The sequence below is a fragment of the Trichoderma gamsii genome (assembly GCF_001481775.2).
Source record: "Trichoderma gamsii strain T6085 chromosome Unknown Scaffold_2.2, whole genome shotgun sequence".
Taxonomy (NCBI): domain Eukaryota; kingdom Fungi; phylum Ascomycota; class Sordariomycetes; order Hypocreales; family Hypocreaceae; genus Trichoderma; species Trichoderma gamsii.
In genome coordinates this window covers 568,699-591,720 of record NW_020171339.1, presented here as the reverse complement: position 1 = coordinate 591,720, position 23,022 = coordinate 568,699, and the positions used below count along the sequence as shown (strand labels likewise).

Here is a 23,022-nt window from a genome sequence, read left to right as displayed (position 1 = left end):
AAAACGTTAAGCAAGAGGATATAGGTAGGTAGCATACGAGTTTCGCAGTCTTTTTACTAAGCCGCAAATTCACCCATTCGTGATAATCCTAGGTCTGTGGCAACTTTGAACATATCCCTCATGTTGCTTACAGGCTGCAGTAGTCAAAGCAATGAATGAACGACTTTTAATTTTCCAGTCGCTACTGAGAAAAGAAACAAGAGTCTACCACGACCAAAAAAAAAAAAAAAAAAAAGGCCTTACAAAGAGATTTAACAATGTTGTATCAGCATAGACGTTTGGTGGATACATCGAATCGTGATGCTGTAGCCTATTTCCTCGCAAAAGATTAGTATTTGTGTGCTGATCACGCATTTCCCACCCTGTCTTACAGGGCATAGCGGAATCCTTCGCTCCAGGCATGAGGCGCTTTATGCTGTAGCCGCAAGGCTGAATACCTAGCACTCATCGCTCCTGCCCCCATGTACTCAATATCCAACTCTGGGTACCTAAACTCCTGTCGCCTCGTTTTGTAATACTTCTACCACAGAGAAAAATGCCATCAACACCATGGCCATCTCCTTTCTTCTCGTCGCGACAGCGATGTTTGCAGCAATCCTGTCATTTGGACTGGCGCTGCTTATTCCTCGTCCGCATATGAATCTTCATAGACAAGCGCATATACCCCGCAAAAGTCCACGGAAATACCTGACCATCAGGGTCTCCAACATCCCTCGCGATGTGACCAGAGATCAATTTCGCGGTATCTTAAGAAGTTTATCCAAAACTACCTCAGATTTCACCTCCAACAATATACTGGGATGGTCCTTCACGCCTGCTGCCATCGCTGGCCTTTCAGAGCGTTTCTGCGTTGCCACCGTTACATTTCATGTAGCCCCAGCGCTCAGCGATCTAGAGGTGTCTTTGAAGCGCAAACTTGGCGAGGGAGCCACCCGATTGCTTGTCGACGAAGATTTCTTTGGGCTCACACCTCTGGCCGCTCCCTTTCAAAGCCCAGCAGTGGAGTGAGTCGCCCTCGGCTGCATAGTGGTGATATAATTGACCTTTCTCTAGTATTATTGCAGTGACCGGGCTGTCTGGGCATGCTTTTGGCTCTTGGAAGGCCAGGGGCAGGGCAGATATGTGGCTTCGCGATTTTCTTCCGCCCTCAGTTCCAAATGCGCGCATCATGATATACGGCTACGATACCAAATTACCAGGAAGTCAGTCGGAAGCATCTATTCTTGAGCTATCTAAAAAACTACTTGAATCAGTCAAAACGTCTAGATCTGGAGATTCTGTAAGTTTGGTAACCGTGAAGGTTCTAGGGGTTACTTAAACTCATACAGAATAGAAAAACCGGCCCCTTATATTTATTGGACACAGTCTTGGAGGCCTCGTCTTAAAGCAGGTACGACGAAAGTTGCTGTTTTATGAAGCACAGTCTTCATGTTTGGTTTCATAAACATACCCTGAAAACGGGTTTCAAATCGCTAATCTTGATATCCAGGCCCTTGTTCAAGCATGTGATGGCAGTGACGATGATAAAGCCATTTTCATGTCGTGTTATGCGCTTATGCTCTTTGGTGTTCCTAACAGAGGCCTTGAAACTTCAAGTCTTATGGCTATGGTCAGAGGGCAGCCCAATGAAGCATTAGTGAGAGATCTGTCTGAGTCGTCACGGTTCCTGAGTCTCTTACAGAACATGTTTTACGAGCGATTCACAATCGACAGCTCACGCATCATATGTGTTTATGAAACGCAGATGACACCCACAGTTGAGGTAAGCACTCCAGTCTTGCATCGTTCCTCATTTGAATATCATCTAACGCTGCATAGTGGTCCGTGAAAACAGCGTCATGGGAGAGGACTGGGCAAAAGGTCATGATGGTACCGCATACTTCTGCAACGCATGTCAGTAAGAACGAGAAAGCATATGACCATCTTCCTATAGATGCGGATCACTCTGATATTGTTAAATTCCATAATCCATCCAACCAAGATTACGCGATTATAGAAGCAAGGATTAGGCAATTAACAGATCAAGCACTCCCGATTGTTAAATCGCGGTTTATCAGTCACCAAAAAAGTAGGCGCCCTTGACTGCAAGAGTCTGCTTGAGAACGCGCGCATATACTAAACTATTCACAGAGCTATCAGCTTTGGAATCTCAGTATATCAACGCCCTCAACTCCCCAACCTATGACTGGTTTAGACATGGCAAGGTTGATGACCCGGCACCTGGGACACTTCGCTGGTTCTTACGCGAAAAGCAATTTCTTTCTTGGAAAGATAGCAACGAGTCCTCTATTCTGTGGATTAGAGGATCAGCAGGCCAAGGGAAAACTGTTTTGGCCAAGTTTCTCCTGGATCATTTGGAACGCGCCACCTCTGACTCTGGTTCTAAACCTACGATCATCTACTTCTTCTTCTACGACCAGGATCAAAATCTCCGAACCGTGGATGCCGCACTAAGATCGCTCATCAAACAACTCATTTTGCATCGCCGCGGACTTGCTTTTCAGGTGATTTCCGAAAAGTTTGACATCGAGTCGCAGGTTATACCGGAGTACATTTTGTGGCGAGTTCTGGAAGAACTGCTACGTACATCTATTTTTGGCACTATCTACTGCGTCTTTGACGCGCTAGACGAGTGTCGAGATGACTCGCCGACCCCTAGGCTGCCAGACTTCTTTTCCAAGCTCGTCAAATCATCATCAATTAGCAAACCAACCGACCTTGTCATCAAGGCACTCATGATTAGCCGCCCGAAAGTAGAGCTGAGCCGTGTGTTGGAACAACACCCATTCATACACCTGAAAGCCAACCCTCAAGATCTAGAAGCGTTTATTCGATCTCAAATTGAGAAAATTGGATTGAGTGACGATCTTCATGGCAATGCGATCAGGCTGCTGACGAGCCGGGCTGGGCAGACTTTTATCTGGATATCTATTGTCCTGAAGAAGATCAAAGCTGTAACTTCACCGCTATCGGAAGTGGACATGGAGAAAATCATCACTCAGAGTCCTTCAGACTTGACAGCTCTATACGAAGATATCATGACACAGGTCATGCGCAGCGAGAATTCAATACAGCAGAAACTTCTTGCTTGGGTTGTTTACGGCCAACAAGCTTTGACTTTGCCCGAGCTGCAAGAAGCCCTCTCCGTCCAGTACGATTCTAGCAGTGCAGAATCCGCGAAGAAACATATGATACGACTTACAGAGTACGTGGTCACTAGTGTCGCGATCCTGGAAATTAGTCTTGGGAGAGTTTATTTGATACATCAATCCGCGAAGGACTTTCTCCTTGTGAGCGGGCATCTGGCTGCTGCTGAATTCTGCCGCATTCTTCGCCCTTCTGCATACCTGGGAAGGATCTGCATGGTATATCTGTGTTTTTCAGAATTCAAGAGCGGGTCTTGTCGTGATCGTGTCGAGCTAGATCAGAGGATCCGACAGTATCCTTTTCTTCGCTATGCTGCGCGCAATTGGCACCGTCATATTCAGGCTGAGGACGATATCAGCGGCTTCGCCAGTATCATCCGCCAGGTAACAGAGCCCAAGTCCCCTACGCTCCAGGCATGGGGGGAGGTTGCTGGTATACTGGATCTCGACAAAGCAGAGAATGTATGGGATATTGCGACAAGAGCTCACATCCCATGGCTGCCCGAATTGTCTGAGTTTCGTGCTAGAGGCACCACTGTTGACCAAAGCAGAGTTAAGCTGGCGGCCAGTAGCGGTCTTGCGGGTTCCGATGCTTTGAGTGCCCTCGTGAGACGCGGCAACGTTCAATTCACCAACGAAGCTGCGCAAGCAATCGCTCGCTACTGCGACCAAGAAATGATGCAATCGTTTTTGGAAAGCAGCAGGCGCGTCATCGTCACACCGTCTCTCATGAGGGCAGCCGCAGCGAATGACAAGTATGGCGCGTCAGTGATACGCTTATTGTTGAAGAGCCTAGATGACTTTGTGATTACAGATGACTTTGTATTGAAGCTGCAAACAAACCATGCCTGCAGACATGACATCATGGAATTCCTCTTACACGAGAACGTGAAGATCTCTAATGAAGCGCTGGCCAACTTGGTTAAAATTTTTGGCGCAAAAATCCTCAAATTCGTGCAGAGTTCGCAGTGGGATGATACTTTGATCACGGAAGCCGTCGTTGCAGCTGCGGCTGGTTGTGCAGACGGAGAAGAAGCAATGACTCTGTTACTGGAGCAGCGTGAGAAGGAGATTGAAATCACAGAAGAAGTGCTCAAAGCAGCTGCCAGTAATGATTATTACAGTCGAGGCGTGATGGAACTACTTCTTAAGCGAGTAGGAAGGGCTGAAATCACTGAAGATGTCGTCAAAGCTGCCGCGAAACAATGGGAAAAGAGCATGGAAATAATTTCTCATTTACTAGAAGAACGCAAAGGAGATATCCTTATCACTGAAGATATCCTTCAAACCGCGGTAAGGAATTACAAAAACGGCAAAGCGCTTGCTGAAATTCTTCTCGAGGGCAATGACAACAAGATTGAGATCACAGAAGACATAGCTAAAGCATCGACGATCAGTCCTTCCAATGGCAGGGCGATAATTACGTTATTTCTTGGGAAATCAGGGAGTAAGCATAACATTCCAGAAGAGGTGCTTGAAGCTGTGGTAGGGTACTCGGGTAGCGGAGCGCTCATAACATGGCTTTTTGAACAGCATGGAGATAAGATTCACCTCACAGAACCTGTTGTGGTGGCTGCCGCATCGTCTTTCGACGCTGATGAGGCGTTCGCGCTGCTTCTCGAGTACCGTGGAAATGAAATCAAGTTCACGGAAAACGTGGTTAAAGCTGCGGCCAAAAGCTATTACGGAAGCACAAGATTGATGGCCTCACTACTCGAGACACATGGAAACGAGATCGAGATTACAGAGGATGTCCTGATAGCTGTAGCAGAGAATGACAGCACTGGGCATGCAACGATGAGGAATCTTCTCGATCGACGCCCGAAAGAGGTCAAAATAACAGAGAGAGTGATGAAAGCCGCTGCGAGCAACCAATCCAGCCCAGAATTGCTCTCACTGCTTTTAAAGGAGCGCGGAGATGAGGTGCGGGTCACCGAAAATATAGCAAAGGCTGCGGCGGCGAATCGGCATGGTCGCCTGCCCATGGCACTTCTTCTTGAGAAGCGTGGAAGTGAGTTCCAGATTACAGAAGATGTGGTCAAAGTGGCTGCCAGAAACTATTCCAGCGATGTCTTGACATTCCTTTTGGAGAAGTATGGAAATCAAATCAAGATTACAGAAGAAGTCATTGAGGCCGCTGCAAGGAGCTATCACAAAGAGGCAGTCGGGCTCCTTCTCGAGAAGTGTGACAGCGACGTCAAAATTACAGAGGACATGATCAAGGCCGTTGTGGGAAGCACAATAAACTGCACCTTGGTCATGACGATGCTTTTCGAAAAATATGGAAGCAAGATTGAGATCACAGAGGATGTCGTTATAACTGCTGCTGGTAACGATAACAACACCGCACCAATACTGACGCTTATGCTTCGCAAAAGCAATGCCAAAATCACAGAGCGCATCACTAAAGCTATGGCGAAAAATTCCAGTTGCGGGAGAGCAATGATGCTTTGGCTTTTGGACAAGTACGGAAGCGAGATCGAAATCACAGAGGATGTGGTTATAGCCGCAGCTGAAAATAGGGAAAACAGCAGAGCAGTTTTGGCTCTTCTGTTTCAAAAACGTGGAGGAGAGATCAAGATTACAGAGAAAATAATAAAGGCGGCCGCTGAAAACAGCAGAGCGGCTTTATTATTCTTGCTGGAGAAGTTTGGGAGCGAGATTCGGATCACAGAGAGTATCGTGAAAGCCGCTGCGAGAAACTCTGGCAGCGGTAGAGCGGTCATGCTGCTGCTTCTCCAAACATATGGAGAAATGGTCCAGATTACAGAAGATGTGATTTTAGCTGCGGTTGGGAGAGGGAGAGGCAGCAGATCGGTGATGCAGCTACTTTTTAAGGAGCGGGGAAGCGATATCAAAATCACCGAGCAAGTGATGAAAGCGGCTGTGCAGAATAACAGAGGAGTTACAGCGCTTCTCTTGGAGGAGCGTGGAGATGAGATCGAAATTACAGAGGACATATTGATAGCCGCTGCAGCGAACGTGAACCACGGCGAAGAAGTGATGGATCTACTTCTTGATAAGCGACTCAGCGACGTTTCAGCCTTGATACAGGACTCGGTATGTCTTGCGGCCGCTGCATCTGGACGGCATAAAGTCCTCAACCTCTTATGCAATCGCCATGGGTTTCTTCCTCTTCGCAAAGAGTGGACTGCTATTGCGACATTCTTCAACGCTGCCAAAGATGGAGACGTGGCAGCTGTCAGGAGGCTTCTCAAAGAGGGAGTAGATCCCGATGTTAAGAATGCCGACAGTACACTCGTAACACCTCTATGGGCTGCTGCTTGGTATGGCAACACGGCGATTGTGGAGCTGCTCACGCAAAGGAAAGATGTTGATGTCAACATCTTGTCGGACGCGGGTAGATCGCCGATATATGGGCCAGCTGTGAGTGGCTACGGGGCCATTGTGAAGCTACTGATAGCTGCTGGCGCAAAGGTCGACTTTGTGGATAAGGACGGCGACACACCAGCTTCTGTGGCGAGAAACTATGGACATGGGAGGGTAGCTGAGATGCTGGAGCGAGTGAGCTCTGAACGGTGAGTTCGGCAGCGTTGATATAACCCGAGAACGTTGGCTGAGCCTATGTAAGCTTGTTTACCATGTAGTTGAGTTCATATACCTTGTATAAGCGAACATACGTGTACCATTAAAACAAGGCCGATGACGTTGAGTTGTCTGCCACACATGAGAAGATTCTCGCTTTTGTTCCTCTTCTCGGCAAAACTTGTCCGTTTTTGCGTACAAAAACCCAAGCCTATTCTTCGACTCCGCCTACGCCTTGAGCCTATTTCGCTCATCAATTTCTTACAATCTGAATTGTTGGGTGATTGACATTTAACGAATCCACCTTTGAATATGCTGATGGCCGGCAGATTGACTTTCTGTAATACACCCAGATAGCATACACGCAGGAGTAAGTGTCTCATTTTTACGCTTATCGGTATACGTGTTTTAAGCTGCCGATAGACAAACAAGCTTTGCTGTGAAGGAGAAGCCAGCACATCTGTCTCTCTTCTCAACGCTATCTCGACTAAGCTGTGGCACCAATGCTGTCTCTAATATACGTCTGTGGCACGCTCTTCCATAAAAGTTCTTCTTTGGTTACTTCCTGTTTCCTCTTGTTCCTTCTTGTGCCTAAGCCTTCGACGAAACAGCTCAAAACTATCATCACAAGGCCCCAAGAGCGGTGACAGCTCATGTCAATATCCTCACCGCTTCACTCAGCATGCTCGTTGCCGAGATGGTGTCGGTACACGATGGAATCGAAAGAGTGCGGAAACAGGCATCAAAGGAGATTATGACGAAGCATGGTGCTCAAATTGTTATTTTCGCCGTTAATAGCCGTGACAAGTGCATACATTTGGTTAATGTTGAGCGGAAAACAAATGTTGAGCGGAAAACAAATGGTGAGCATGCATCCTGCCGATTTGACGATGCTTTGACCGTGGCAAAGCGACGGGAAACAGCCTTATCTCGCCCGAATCATTCAATTATGCAGTGCTAGAGCTTCACTATGGTGTAACAGTGTCGTGGAAACTGCATTATCAGTGCTTAACAAAGCTGTGGCAGCGTAACGTCTGATCACAATTTCCCTGCTGCTCGAAATCTACAAATAGCACCCAAAAAGTTCATTTGTCTGCTGTGATGAGTTTTCATCCTTCTTCCTTTGGGAATCGACGGTTAACCTCTAACTGCCTACAAGATATCAGTAGCTCCCCTGGGTTCTTCTTCTTTAGAGCCATTCATACCTACTCTATTCGCATCCTATTTTATCATGTCGACATCCAAAGACTCCGAAATCCACAGAGGGGCACATATTGTGACCAGACCGTGCCCTGACATTGTTGGCGTCAACAGCGATGGACCTGCGATATCCTCTGCTCATGTGCTGCTTCGTGAAGTCTCCAAATTCTGGACTCCACCTATATCGCCGCATATGAGGCTCGCTAATAGGCAGTCTGGTCCTGAGTCTAGCTAAGTACTCTTTCAATCTTTCGAGGACATGGATAAAGAGAGAATGGCTTTGGTGCCCTATAAAAATGGAGTTGTCAACGGAATAATCCGCGCTTTCCAACAAGATCTTCATCTCGTGCTACGAGCTGATGATATGTGGCTCGCAATCATAATTCAGTTTAGCTCTTACGTCAACGGACATGCTGAAGAGATGAGAGAATTGTTTGTCTCTCACGAAAGCAAGAAGAAACTCGTTATTGATGTGCGGCCCCAAAGCATCGCAACTATAGACTTTCAAGATATGGCTTCGCGTTTCGCCGGCTTGATTCAGGCAAATGTGGTTGATCCCGGCTTCAAAGATTGGATGCTGCCAGACTTTTCTACGACAACTGCTGGTGATGTGGGAGTGGCTGCAATGGTCATGATGGCAACCATGCAAGCGTACTTTGACTTTACGTTGAGAGGAGGCTGTGGGTTTCCAAGCGTAACGCTGCTTGGCGAGAGGGCAGACTGGGTGCATCTTCTTCAAAAAAAAAATTAGTGCTGATAGCTTCTCCGACACGCCATAGGCATTAAAGTAAGAACTTTATAGACACACCTCTTATGGCAGCCATTGAACGGCCAGATATCATTTTGCGTGCACTTGTAAATATGAGCCGCAAACCACTAGACACAGTTGCTTTTGAGAGTAAAACGTCCAATATCTTGACGCCCACTCTCTACCAATACGAAATAGAGAGTTGTGTCGATTAGATTTCACGATGTGAGTCCCCGATCTTACCATAAGAGGCAAAATATGTTGCGAATCTAAAGCTAACTAATTGCTTACATGCGTCTTACAGCATGGCCAACGGCCTATTTCAAGGGGCAGGCAGGCTATATTTCATATCTTTCAGCGCTCATATCTTTAGTTTCTCTATGATTCATTACCTTAAATGCATTCAGTGCAAACCAACGCCAGTATTCATCTCTTTATGGTGGTATGAGCACAATTAACTCATCTGGGGCGAACCTTACATGTACGTGAAGCGATGGCTCAGGAGGCCAAACAACCGACAAAGGTGGTTATCATTGGCGCAGGTCAATACTATCACCCTTATAAAGTAAAGAAACATTAACCCCCGCTAACTGGCATTAGGATGGGCTGGCCTGGCTGCCGCGAAAACGTATGAGAGCTTTATGCATCCTATGAGGACTCACCAACTTAAGCTAATACAGGGTAGATATCTACAGGTCAACCCTACTATAACTCTAACCATCATCGATTCAGAAGCCACCGTAGGCGGCGTGTGGTCCAAGGCAAGATGTTATCCGGGCTTCATAGCAGATGGCCCCGTCGGTCTATTCGACTTTAGTGATCTGCCCATGTCCAGTGTCATCGGGCTCAAAAATTGGGATGAGCTGCCTGGCATTAAAGTCCATGAATACTTGCACGAGTATGCCCGGAAATTCCAGCTCCTCGAGCGATGCAAACTTTCCTGCCGAGTCACAAACATTCGCCGGGCGACACCAGAGGGAGGATGGACTTTGGATGCGCAAACCACCAGCGACGACGGCAAACAGCTAACTGAATCTTTGACATGCGATAAACTAATTGTCGCAACGGGGCTGTATTCAAATCCTAAATGTCCGGATTTAATAACGTCTGAGTTCAAGGGCCCCGTTATGCACACCAAAGACATTGGGCAGCAATATGACGCTCTCCTTGGCACAAACGTCGAAAGCGTCGCTATATATGGCGGAGGCAAATCAGCCATTGATGCCTTAAATCTTTGCATTGAAGCAGGTAAAAAGGTCCACTGGGTCATCAGTGACAAAGGCAGCGGCCCCAACGTATTCTTCAATACTCGGCTGAAGGGGGGATTTCACGTTGGCCAGTTTGTTGGACGATGGAAAGACATCTTTTCTGCCAGCATCTTCAGCGTCAACACGTTCTTTGGGCGATTCTTCTACAGTGGGAAGAACAGGCTAGGGACGTGGTTCATTGATAAGTTCTGGTCCTTTGCGGCGAAGAAGATGCGGACAAGTGGGTTATACGCCGGCATGACGGATGAAAATAGAGAAAAGTTGTTGCCTGAAGACGACAGGCGAGTATTGAGTCTTTCTTCACAAAGATATGTATATGTGTCAATATCTAACATGTTGTAGTGCTTTATTTTCGGCTGCGGGAGGCGCTGCTCTCCACAGCTATCCCAAGTTCCTCCCAGAACTGAGCAAGCCAGACGGTCTTATCACGGTTCACCGAGCCCGAATCATTTCTGCTCAAGACCAAACGCTGCATCTTTCTAATGGCGAAACTGTCAACTGTCAAGCTTTGGTGTATGGCACGGGCTGGTCAGGTGAAGACATGCTCTTTGAGCCTTCTCTTGGACTCTCTCTAGGCTTGCCAAAGCCCATCGCGCTAGAAGATCAAATCACAAAAGACTACTGGCAAAAGCTTCACACGAAAGCAGATGTAGATGTGCTATCACTTCTACCGATCTTGAAAGACTCGCCAGGACTTCGGAGCACACCTGCTCTTACACCATACCGCCTACATCGATACATGCTGCCTTCATCTTTAGCCGCACAAAATGACCGGTCTCTCATATTTCTAGGATACTTAATCAGCTTTCAGACGCATATCCTCAGTGAAGTTTCCGCGCTATGGGCAATCTGCTGGCTTGAGAGCCTGGTCGATCTAAACATCTCAAACAGCAAGGAGGACATAGACTATGAGATTGCAAAGGTGAATGCGTGGTCTCTCCGGAAGAATTTGACTCTGGAACCCAGGCCCGGTACTGGGATTCAGCATTTTATTGATCTGTTGATGAAAGATATGGGATTAAAGGCAAAGCGAAAGGGAAGACTTGGAGTCCGTGATACGTTTGTCCCTTATAAATCTCAAGATTATCTAGGAATCGTGGACGAAGTTTTGCAAAAGTCGAAGGCAGCCCCTTAAAAGCATGGACACATACGATGATTACATACTAATTTACCACACAAGTCGCAGGGTACTAATTTACCTGCCTTATATCCGACATTTATTGACGGAACTATTTCTTCTCTTAGAGCATTCCGAAATTTCTCCCGAATTACAAAAATCTCAACCCTACCTTTGTGAGGATTTGATCGTTCCATTCATCCTTGCCTGGTTAGACAAGATATTATATTAAATCAGAATATTTTGTATCAAGATATTTTGTATCGTAGATTTATTATGCGGGGCCGCCGGTATGTGGGGGATACGCGGAAATGAAACCAGCTTTAACCGTCAGAGATCTACTTTAAGAGCACTTCAGAATGCTATAGCCGCTTCCTGGAGAAGTATATTTATCCAGAGAGAGTCCCATTCGTGCGGCAGCGTTATCCCGGATCTGTAAAGTGCTGCTCGTACGACTATTTCATGTCCTTCCTATATCTGAGTCTTTCTCCGATCTCTGATGTTTAAACGGCCCTTTACTTTGCCCTTCTCACGGGGAAATTGCAATTACTCCGAAATAAGCCATCAAATATCTCCGCTGGTTATTTTCAGGATAAGCGAGATCGTCTCCTGCAACTGACAGGTCCAGCCGATGATTGGTGCGTTTACATCAAACTGTGTGTGGTACATTGTGATATATCAAGGTCTAGATCAGCGCGCGCGATTGTTCCCTGATAATCTGGGGTTGGTACCCGATTGGGTTGGTGATTTATCTTAGTATGCAATGGATCTCCTTTTAAGCTTCGTGGTATACAAGTTAGGGTTGTAGAGGCTCTTTATACCGACGTCTGCTCTGTTCACAAGCTTCCTAGCCGGTTGGCTTCCAACTCAAATGCCAGAATGCTTTCTTACATCCTGAAGTTGTTCCCATGTCTCTTGTCGATTGGTTCATTCATTGATAAATGTCTCTTCGTACTCTTTCCCCTTCGTCGCCCATTTGCGGTATAAACTTTGTTCAGGTCCTTCACGCGGCGTACTTGCTCTGGCTCAAAACACACCTGTATACACAGTCTTGTATAATTTATCCTGCGCATATATGAACTTCCACGAAATAGCCGTCGGTTCCAGATCAGTTCCAATTCGCAATGCTCAAAAGCTCGAACAGGCTTTAACACACGCTCAGAATGGTATTCTCATTCATAACCAAGGCTGTTCGATGGCTATCCCGTGTATTAATATCTCTTGCATAATCAAGCGTCCCGATGATAACATTTATGTGTCAATTAGGCAGAAGCTTCTTTTTGCGCACCTATGAGATGTTCCGCTTCTATTCGGAGCTGTCTAAGCGGCGACATGTAAGGCCGTCAGGCGTTTAAGATACTCAGACTGCGGCGAAATTTTATTGCCTACCTAGCTGATAGAGACCTCTTGTCAGACGTTGATAATGGGCTATATAAATAAGTAAATTATTCCAATAACTAAGAGTTGTCTTGTCTGACAAGCCAGTACTATCTCCAAGCTTTTTGATTCATTATTTCATCCACACTGAACATGAGCCCCTTCAAAGCCATTATCGCGGCGTCTCTAGCCGCCCTAGGACAGTTGGCTGCGGCTGCTCCTGCAGAAGGTCAATCCAAGAGAGCTGGTATTTCTTCCATCGTCAAAGGAACACCGGTAGGCTTTGCGTCCTCAGTTACAGGCGGTGGCACTGTCGCCCCAGTATATCCAACCACGATCGCGCAGCTGAAGAGCTACCTCACCTCAACTAGCCCCCAGAATATCGTCATCTCTGGCACTTTCAACTTTGCTGGTTCTGAGGGCACAGTGACTCTTCCAGCGTGTAACGCATATCCATGTACGCCCTCCAATGGTGGACAGGCCTTGCTGAACACGCTGAATGGATGCGGATCGCTATCGACGTATAACGTTACCCTCGATAGCGCTGCGTATAACGCCATCAATGTTCAATCAGACAAGACGCTTGTCGGTGTAAACGGCGCAACTCTCAATGGCAAGGGCCTACGCCTTTCTGGCGTTTCCAACATCATTATTCAAAACATTGCCATCACCAACCTGAACCCGCAGTATGTCTGGGGCGGCGATGCCATCAGTCTCAGCAGTACGAACAATGTCTGGATTGATCATGTGAAGGTATGGACAGACATTCTAAAAATAGTGCATAACTAACTAGGTGGATTCGTATTTTCAGACATCCAACCTCGGTCGTCAACACTATAGCTTCGGTACTGGCTCCAATAATGCAGTCACCATCTCCAACAGCTTCATCAGTGGCCAGACGTCTTACTCAGCTAGCTGTGACGGTCACTCGTACTGGGGTCTTGAACTAGTTGGAAGTGGTGACCAAATCACGTTTTATAGTTTGTTTACACGTCTCTATTATAAATACCAGAAGTTCTCGCTAACAAGTGCCTTTAACAGAAAACTATGTCTACTACACATCTGGACGCACTCCTGCTTTATCCGGCAACACTCTCTTCCATGCAGTAAACAACGTCTGGTCCTCAAACTCTGGCCATGCAATTGAAGGAACTTCGAACGGCATGGGCTTATATGAGGGCAACTACATTGTCAACGTTCCAACAGTTGTTGCTTCAGGCTTTGTAGGGCGTCTTTTCAGTTCACAATCATCTGCTGTGTCTCAGTGCGCGCAGTATTTGGGACGCAACTGTGTCTCAAACTCTTTGTCAAACTCGGGTTCTTTCACCAATGGCGACACAAGCTTCCTTTACCTGTTCCAAGGCAAGACCAATATTGTTTCTGCCGCTTCTGCTTCGTCAATTCAGTCGACTGTCCCTTCGTCGGCGGGCAATACGCTTTGATCGTACTTGCTATCGGTAGTGACTCCTCCATAGCTAGCCTGGCAGAAGTTTCGATACTTCAAGATATTGCTTCAGGATGAGTAAACAGAGATTTTTCAAGAAGAGAGAACTATCTGTCTGGCTGGAAGAACTACAAGTAGGTTAAGATAGCTGCAAGGAGGACACAAATACACATGAGATGCCCTCTACAATGATTTGAAAGCTGCAATTCCGCAAGCATCTACCTGCTCTATGGAGAGTTAGCAGTAGTACACTATACCAAGCTGATCACAATTTATCCAAACTCAGCTGCCGGCTAAGCAATGCGGTGTAATACTTCCTTGCCCGCTACCCAGCGATCCACATTCTCAGCCGTCTCAGCATACCATGCGTTCATCAGCCCTTCATCAGCATATCCCATGTGTGGCGTAGTAATCAACCGTGAGCGTCCTCCTTCGCCCCAATAGTTTGCTCTCCTCCACGGACTGTACAAGGGCAGCGGCTCAATATCAAATACGTCCAAAGCGGCACCGCGAATGGCCCCTTGCTCCAACGTTTCGAGCAGAGCTGCCTGGTCAATGAGTGGTCCACGAGACGTATTGACCAAGATTGCGGAACTCTTCATCTGTTCCAGCTCTTTGACGCCAACAGTATGTCGCGAGCGAGTGCTCAGCACATAGTGCAGGCTGATGACATCGGCGCTGCGGAAGAGCTCCTCTTTGCTCACAACTCGAAATACTCCAGAGGGCAAGCCAGCTTCGGCCGCAGCGCGATCGGCCTTTTCTTGAGTCAGGTTCTCGCTCCAGCACACGACATTCATACCCCAAGCAAGATGGCCGATACGAGCAACAGCAGCGCCGAGTCGCCCGAGCCCAACAACTGCCAGCGTTTTCCCCGCCAGACTCATGGCTAAGCCGTTCTGCCATCCAGAGCCAGATTTCAGCGCTGCATCGTCGGCGGCAACATTGCGGGCGAGAGCCATGATGAGAGCCCATGTGTGCTGCGTAGTTGGGTGCCCAGTGCCCTTCTTGATGTTGGTCTGCGAGGCCGTACCATCGAGTCCATCTGTTCGACCAAGGCCGGGGGCAGCAACGACGGTGATTCCCAGCTCTCGAGCAGCAGCCAGATCAAACGTCTCAAACTGCGTGCCGGTGGCCAGCAAGAGCTTCAAGTTGGGCAAGCTACGCAAGAGCGAGCCGGGGAAAGCAGTTCGTTCGCGCATCGCCGAAATGGCTTCAAAAGGCTTCAGTCTATCAACTAGGCGAGCAGTCTCTGCTTCGTTGATAGGATTGATGGTGTCTTTGAACGTAGTAATCTGAAGCTTGGTAGACGGAATGTGCGCAAAGTGAGGCTTGGAGGTGCCGAGGTAGTCATCGATAATTGCAAGTGAAGGAAGCTTTGACACCTTTGTAAAGGATTGTCTAGCAGCAGACGGCATCATTTTTCTTTTTTTCTTCTTTCTTCTTCTTTTCAGTGCGGAAGCAAGACAAATTTAAAGTGTCAGATGATTTGTAAAGTCGAGTCTTATGTCAAGAGGACAATTTATAGTGAGAGCTCAGAATTGATGAAACAGAAATATGTTTCGCCGGCAGCAAGTGCTTAGTATACGACTATCCTCTTAATCGGTGACAGCAGAATTCTATTTCAATATGTTCATGTTACTGCTTATTATTTCACTCCATAGGGATAAGAATGTAGATGATACAACTCACTTTCAACGTATTGTTGGCTGAATGAGGGACGATTCTGAGATGGCTATTGCAACTGTCAACTGTATGGCATGGTCTCCATCATCATCTTAATGAACAGATGCAAGACTGATTTTCATCTTTATGGTCAAAGTGTTGGCTCGGCTCGGCTCGTATTAGTCGCATATTAATACGCGTAGTCTGATTGGCAAAGCATTATGGATACTGGTCTGTTTATATCCCCAGCCGCAACTCCCATGATATTGACGTGTATGCGTAAATCACACCCACAAAATACAACGCAACGCAACGGCTAGTATGGACATTCTCACACAATCATTAAAAGATCGGTATAGTTGCTCGGGCTTACGTTTTGTTTCTTTCGGATCCGATCGGAGTTCCGTACGGACTTACGGCGTGCCTCGCCTAGGATTAGATGGAGACGGATGATAGCAAACAATGCATCTTATAAGTCATCCTTAGGTAGAATAGTTGCTAATTACTTAAATCGGACTGCTTCTCGTTCTCTCTTTACATACGAAGCGCATAAACCCCGTATCCGCCGGAGGGAGAATTCTGCTATACGTACTCTAATTCTTCTGTGTATGAAGATGATGACGATCTGTTTGAATGAAGCTGTCTCTGATGTGAGCTAATTAAATAAGAGCCAATATGTTGTGTTTCCCCTTGCGGCGGCGTGCCTAGCTGAGACTCATTCTAAGATACAATAAAGAGTAAAGTGGTCTCTTCTCGTATTCAGACTACATCAGAGGATTACCTAAAATTAGCGTGAGATGTCTTCGTATGAAGAACGCCAATAACGGACTTTTAGATCATTGTTTGGACAGACATGCAAGTGATAGCTTGCTGTCTCTTTTCAAAGACTTATCCTTACTCAAGATCCATATTGTTATGAAATCGAAAAGTACATAAAGTACATATACTTGACGTCAGCCCAATAATAACCTCAAAATGCCTAATACTATCACGGAATGCAAGAATCTTCATTCGTGGATTTTTTGCCAGTGGATAACAAGGCTCAGCTACGCATTGCTTGATACAGGCCTCACTTGTGCATAGGTACTGTATGCCAAATCCTTCACCATGTTCTAATCATGCCGGCACATTCAGGCTATATAGCCATAGCCCACCAATGAGCCGATTGCACGATGTTGGAGCTGTAGAGAGCAGCTATACAAGATGCGCATATCCTTGCCGAGAACTCCTCCTATTGGACAGAATCCCTATTCTGTCACCCAGATCCTGTATAGTGATCAGTTCAAGCAATTTTTGCTAACAATTACTGGTACCATTTCCTTGACCCACTAATACATATGCGACAAAATTCGAGTACTGAGCGATACATTTGATCATATTTTGCCGGTGCCCCTCATCTAGATCGAATTTAGTAACTCTATGAGCTCACAACTACATGCACTCCGCAGCTTCTTTGTGGGGTTTCGGCTGTGGTGCTCCGGCAGATACCACCCATTTCATGGCGTCAATGTGGGGAGTAGCAACAGCATGGGGAAGCATGTAACAACGATCAATTATTATCATTACTACGATATTTGACACTGCATATCACGACGTTTGTTAATTTTCCGTCCTTTAACTTTGCAACAACTCAGACTTTGGGCCATCTGAGCCGCGCAATTGGAGCCAAATGTCTCACAATATGGTGTAATCTACTGCCAAGCAACCTGTTTATCCATTTGTACCATCGCAGCTACAGCTACAGAACCTGCAGATCCATTCGTCCAGCCCCTCAGTCTCCCATGTAGCCAGGATCTTCAGGTCAATTTCTGGGGTTTGTCTTTCTATCATTTAGGCTAAAAGGCCTTTCCCTGGTCGACAACGCCAAGACTGAGAAACTTGATCTATACTTGAAATAGGTGTGTTGACAGCTGGAATACCATTGATTACTCCAACGGCAGCACGAAGAAGCCGAAGCGGTGTATCTACATATAAAATGACAAACGCCATTGAAATCCTACGATGCCGTGGCTGGTAGCTGATGCGGCCAGTCTAGAGCACAAAGGGACAGCCATGATATTACAAAGTCTTCTACTACTGCTACTCACGGCCATTGCGCCTGTCTTTGCCGAGACTGGCATTGACGCATGGTTGCGATATGCTCCTCTTCCAAGCTCTGTTACAAGAGGCCATCTTAATTCTTTCCCGAACCACATTGTCGCCCTCAACGCCACCAAAAATGGGCCTCTATCAAGTGCTGCATCAGAGCTACAAAAGGGTATCAAAGGCATTCTAGGTCTCAATCTAGGAGTCAGCTCAAGCCAAAAGAGCTACTCTGCCCAAAAAACCATTGTTGTTTCTACTCTCGATTCTTATAAGGCAGCTTGCGGCAAGCTTACGCCAAAGCTGGATTTAATAGAAGATGGATATTGGCTCAGCACCAAGGGCGAATCAGTACAAATCATCGGCCAGAATGAGAGGGGCGCACTTTACGGTGCTTTCCAATACTTGTCTTTGCTTGGGCAGGGCAACTTTTCCCAAGTTGCCTTTGCTTCCAATCCCAGTGCACCAATTCGATGGTCCAACCAGTGGGACAATCTCAACGCCGCAACAGCAGCTCACGGCAGCATCGAAAGAGGCTACGGTGGTGTTTCCATCTTCTTCGAGAATGGCTATGTCAAGAAGGACCTTTCTCGAGTTCCACTCTACGGCCGTTTGCTGGCTTCTGTTGGCCTGAACGGCATCGTCATCAACAACGTCAATGCCGATGCGACGCTTCTCAACGAGACGAATCTAGAAGGCGTCAAGCGAATCGCTGATTTGTTCCGGCCGTGGGGAGTCCAGGTTGGAATCTCACTCAACTTTGCCTCGCCTCAGGTCCTCGGAGACTTGGACACATTTGATCCCCTGGACGAGACTGTCATCAAATGGTGGACAGACAAATCCAACAGGATATATGAACTTGTGCCCGATTTTGCGGGCTACCTGGTCAAGGCCAACTCAGAGGGCCAACCCGGGCCGTTAACATATAATCGCACTCTATCTCAAGGTGCCAATCTCTTTGCAAAGGCCATTGAGCCACATGGCGGCATTGTCGTGTTCCGGGCCTTTGTTTATGACCAGCTAAATGAGACCGATTGGAAGGCTGATCGAGCCAACGCCGCAGTTGAATTCTTCAAAGACCTAGATGGACAGTTTGATAGCAACGTTCTGGTCCAGATCAAATTCGGCCCCATCGATTTCCAAGTCAGAGAGCCCCCTTCTCCTCTCTTTGTCAATATACCCAAGACGCCCGTGTCAATAGAGCTTGAAGTCACCCAAGAGTATCTTGGCCAGCAGTGCCATTTGGTCTATCTCCCGCCTTTGTGGCAGACTATCCTGGGCTTCGATATGCGAGCCAATGGCCGGCAGTCTTATGTTCGCGATATTGTCACAGGCAAGACATTCAATCACAAGCTTAGCGGCTATGCTGGAGTTATCAACATCGGCATGAATGATACGTGGATTGGTAGTCACCTGGCAATGTCCAACATGTTTGCTTTCGGTCGGTTAGCCTGGAACCCCCAGGCAGATTCTCAGGATATAGTTGAGGAATGGACTCGTCTAACGTTTGGCCTCAACCGAGATGTCGTTTCAGCTATTGTGAGCATGTCCATGAAGTCATGGCCGGCGTATGAAGACTACAGCGGCAACCTCGGTATTCAGACTCTTACCGATATCTTATACACCCACTATGGCGCAAATCCGGCCTCTCAGGACAACAATGGCTGGGGACAGTGGACGCGAGCCGACAGCAAAACTATTGGCATGGACCGCACGGTATCGAATGGCACAGGAAATGCCGGCCAGTACGCCAAAGAAGTTGCACATATGCTTGAGTATACTCAAACTACGCCAGACGATCTGCTGCTATGGTTCCACCACGTGCCTTATACTTTCAAGCTACACTCTGGCAAGACGGTGATTCAGCATTTCTACGATGCTCATTATTCTGGATCTGCAACGGCACAAACCTTCCCCGCCACTTGGAAGTCGCTTCAGGGCCAAATAGACGCAGAAAGATACAAAGAGATCTTGTACAGACTGACATATCAAGCTGGTCACTCTCTGGTATGGCGTGACGCCATTAGCGAATTCTATCGCAACCTTTCAAGCATTCCCGATCAGCTCAATCGTGTTCGGAACCACCCCCACCGTATTGAAGCTGAGGCAATGGACCTCTCAGACTTCACGATAGTCGATGTTGATCCTACCGAATGCGCATCCAAGTACAAAGCGATTGCGACGAACGGAACTGGCACAGCCACTACAAAACTGAACGTTCCAAGCGGAAAGTACAATGTCGCAATCAATTATTACGACGTGATGGGTGGAATCGCCAACTACGAGGTGCTGCTTAATGGCAAATCTGTCGGAACTTGGAAAGGCGACTCGGAGAAATATCTTGGCCATGACTACAGCTCATTCCTTGACTGTCACTCGGCCATTCGTATCACGTTTGAGGGTGTCAAGATCAAGAAGGGAGACAAGTTGACTATCAAGGGAAGTGGGAATGCTTTGGAGCAAGCGGCTATAGACTATGTCTCCATTCTGCCACAGGGTGTGGTCGATTAAAATCGGGGGAGCATGGGAAAAGAAATATTAAGATAGCAATCTATTGTAGTAATATCAGTATAGTCATGAAGACAGAGTTATGGGAAGACTTTCTCTATTAGACAATAATGAAATCCTCCCAGTTATCGTCACTATCCCATGCACTTTTCACCATTCGTCCAGCTCCTATTCTTTCAACTACACTCTTTCCATCCAAGGAATCATACATTGGTTGAGAGGAAAGAGTTTCGGTAACTTGAGCCGTTAGCTGGAGACGATAATGCGCTAGTTCTTCGCCTTGAATTCTCCTTATCATCATCACATCATATACTTCGAAAGGATTCATTTTCTTGGCGACCGCAGGTGCCATCTCCTGATGATTGAAGCCATAGCTCTCCGACAGAATAATGAACTCGTGGTCTTGTGCCATTTTAGCATGATATTGCACAGGTAAAAGGATGGTTCCCAGCCATGGCCGATCACCTGTGTTTGGTGACGGCAAAGAAAGCCCGAAGCGGCCACGCCGTTCAATGGGATAGTCGTCTTGGTTGAAGGTTGAACTCAGCATTAGAGTGGTCAGTCGAAAGCGTGCAATTCGTGTACGCAGACTGAGTCCAAGCGGTGGCAGCATCATATTGGATTTTCCTGCCTTGTTTAATGAGGAGACAAAAGGGACAGGATGGTATCGATGGGTATCAGTGCCCATAATGTAGCAAGTTCCATCTTCCATCGTAGAGACTTTTAACCAATCAGGAGACAAACTATTTGCTGCTTTTTGAGAGAAATACTCGAGCTCTTTTGGCCCTATCAAGGCCAGTTTTGCAAAAGGCTTGACACGCTCCGCGCGGTCTTCGATCCCAGGCATATCGTTAAACGCATTCCAATCTTCATAACCAACTGGTCCAGTCCAGCCAGTCCACGACCAACTCGGGAAGAGCGGCAGAAAGGTTTTAGGATCCTTCGGGACGCGTTTGATCTTATTTCGAGGCTGCCAGAGCAGAGCCAAATATATGATGGTCTCTGGCAGGCCATGAACAAAGCTGAGACCAAACTCTCTTTGCAAAACATCTAGGACGCCACTGATCCCCAAAAGCCGATCGCTTGCATATGACATGTCACGACCTGTATATTCTTCGACAAGCCGGCAGTACTCGCGTAAATATGAGGTGTTTGCTATATGAACAGTTGGGATGCCCCTCTCTTTGACAGCCCCAGGAGCCATCCAGCTCCGGTTCAATGAGACGTCCATCATCGGTGCACAGCGCTTCAAGTGCGGTGTCTCAGCATAGTAGTCTTCTCCCCAAACGGCCATTGAGCACTGGAAGCTCACAGACCCGTCGGGGAATGAGAAAAGACACCGTTTCGAAAGAAGACGCTCCTGGTATGTCCAGCCTCTGGTGTTCCAGGTCGTTGCCGCCGCGCTACGATATGTATCTGGATGGAGCGCGACCAGTGTGAGATCATCCGAGATTTGGGCTGTGTGCTGTTTGCGAGATCGACTTTCAGGCTGCAAACCGGGGATTCCTGCGTCGGCATGCGAACCAGCTGCGGCGACAATGGTGAGACTCGCACGGCTATAGATGCGGTCCATCATGCGAAGCTGCTGCACTTTATCCTCCACGGAGTCTTGAACGATACATAGAGAGTCAACCCAGATGTATCGAAAGCCAAGCTCTTTTGCTAGGCCCATGGCATCTCGGATGGACTTTGGAAAGGACGGCACCGGCAGTCCCCCTGGCTGCACCAGCATCTCGATGTTGTCTCGTATCGTCTTGAATACAGTAGCGGGCCCCCATACGTAGCTTAATGCTGCATAAGATGGAGGACAAGCTGTTTCAATCAACCTGTATTCGTCCAAAGATATCATGCGAATGAACGGCACCCCAAAGTCAGACGTCTTCCACGGCGCGGTATCGATGCACTCGCTGCCGTGCCATTGTTCGCAGCTTTGGACCCAGGCCTTGATTACTTCCAAGTTGAAGTGGCCACTGCTGATCTTCCGTCCTAGAAATAGATTGTCGCTTTTATCAAGATGGTTGGCCAGAGGAACCAAGTCAAATGGTTCAAACAAGTCTTCCCAGCCGATAACCTCTGGAGCAATCCGCAGCCGAAGAGTTGCCACTTTGTCGTCGCTATCATTGAGCACTCCATCCCATATCCAGCAAGCAATTATTTCTGTATCCTTGCGCTCCAGCATAGAATTCGAGGGGTCTTGTTCAACAACTTCTGCAATCAGGCCGCAGACTCGGCACCAGCTCTTGCGAGACAGGATGTAATCGAGATTGCCGAAATGCCAGTCGCGATGGGGAGTTGTTAAATCCGTGTTAGTTGGAAAAGGACCAAAAGATGCTCTTTTTAACTGAGCAACAGTAGTAGCATGACGAGGACAAAATGGCTGGCCTGGATCTTCCTCGGGAAGTGGGATATCAGGAGGGTCGGCGTAACTCCATCTCAATTTGCGAGTAGGGTCGCTATGAGGATCATCAGCTAACGGCTCGCCTGCTATAGGCATATTGAAGTAAAAGAACAGAGGCTTCTTTCGATAGCATTAGGAAGCATGGTACTACCATAGCTTAGCAGCTTTTAAACTAACGACTACTCATCGCAAAGTCTCATTGAGACTGTACCCCGCTTGATATCTGCCATTTACATGCCTCCCCGTTATAGATACTGACCGAGGGGGTTGCTTATACTACCAATAAGTGCGGTTCAACGACAGTGAAAATAGTGGAGATGAGACAGTAATCAAATTCGCTGGGAATATAATTTAATGCCGTTTATGAAACCCGATAAATATAGAGGAAGATACTCATACAGGATAATTCCTCGCAGTCTGAGCCGAGAGAAAGAATACGGTTAATGCTCAGTGCTGAAGTAAGCTCTCTCAATACTGCGAAGCCCATTCTCATAGTGATGCAGAGTGAAGCCACAAAATAACTCAC

At 47.2% G+C, this 23,022-nt stretch overlaps 5 protein-coding genes across 5 annotated transcripts; 3 read left to right on the top strand and 2 right to left on the bottom strand.

The window, feature by feature from the left end:
* Positions 1–549: 549 nt before the first annotated feature.
* Positions 550–6,689, top strand: TGAM01_v200718 (hypothetical protein; the record flags this gene model as incomplete). The annotated part of the gene is made up of 6 exons (XM_024548613.1): positions 550–1,004; positions 1,054–1,279; positions 1,334–1,390; positions 1,490–1,762; positions 1,819–1,897; positions 2,131–6,689. 6 exons carry the CDS (start codon positions 550–552, stop codon positions 6,687–6,689), a joined length of 5,649 nt encoding a protein of 1,882 aa, XP_024406624.1.
* A 5,866-nt stretch (positions 6,690–12,555) lies between these two features.
* Positions 12,556–13,844, top strand: TGAM01_v200717 (hypothetical protein; the record flags this gene model as incomplete). The annotated part of the gene is made up of 3 exons (XM_018807477.1): positions 12,556–13,155; positions 13,214–13,382; positions 13,444–13,844. 3 exons carry the CDS (start codon positions 12,556–12,558, stop codon positions 13,842–13,844), a joined length of 1,170 nt encoding a protein of 389 aa, XP_018659287.1.
* Positions 13,845–14,139: 295 nt separating this feature from the next.
* Positions 14,140–15,264, bottom strand: TGAM01_v200716 (hypothetical protein; the record flags this gene model as incomplete). Its single annotated transcript, XM_018807478.1, has 1 exon — positions 14,140–15,264. One exon carries the CDS (start codon positions 15,262–15,264, stop codon positions 14,140–14,142), a length of 1,125 nt encoding a protein of 374 aa, XP_018659288.1.
* A 2,296-nt stretch (positions 15,265–17,560) lies between these two features.
* TGAM01_v200715 (alpha-glucuronidase precursor) lies at positions 17,561–20,101 on the top strand (the record flags this gene model as incomplete). The annotated part of the gene is made up of 1 exon (XM_018807479.2): positions 17,561–20,101. The coding sequence occupies one exon, from the start codon at positions 17,561–17,563 to the stop codon at positions 20,099–20,101; it is 2,541 nt and encodes an 846-aa protein (XP_018659289.2).
* A 97-nt stretch (positions 20,102–20,198) lies between these two features.
* Positions 20,199–22,592, bottom strand: TGAM01_v200714 (hypothetical protein; the record flags this gene model as incomplete). Its single annotated transcript, XM_018807480.1, has 1 exon — positions 20,199–22,592. One exon carries the CDS (start codon positions 22,590–22,592, stop codon positions 20,199–20,201), a length of 2,394 nt encoding a protein of 797 aa, XP_018659290.1.
* Between the last annotated feature and the right edge of the window lie 430 nt (positions 22,593–23,022).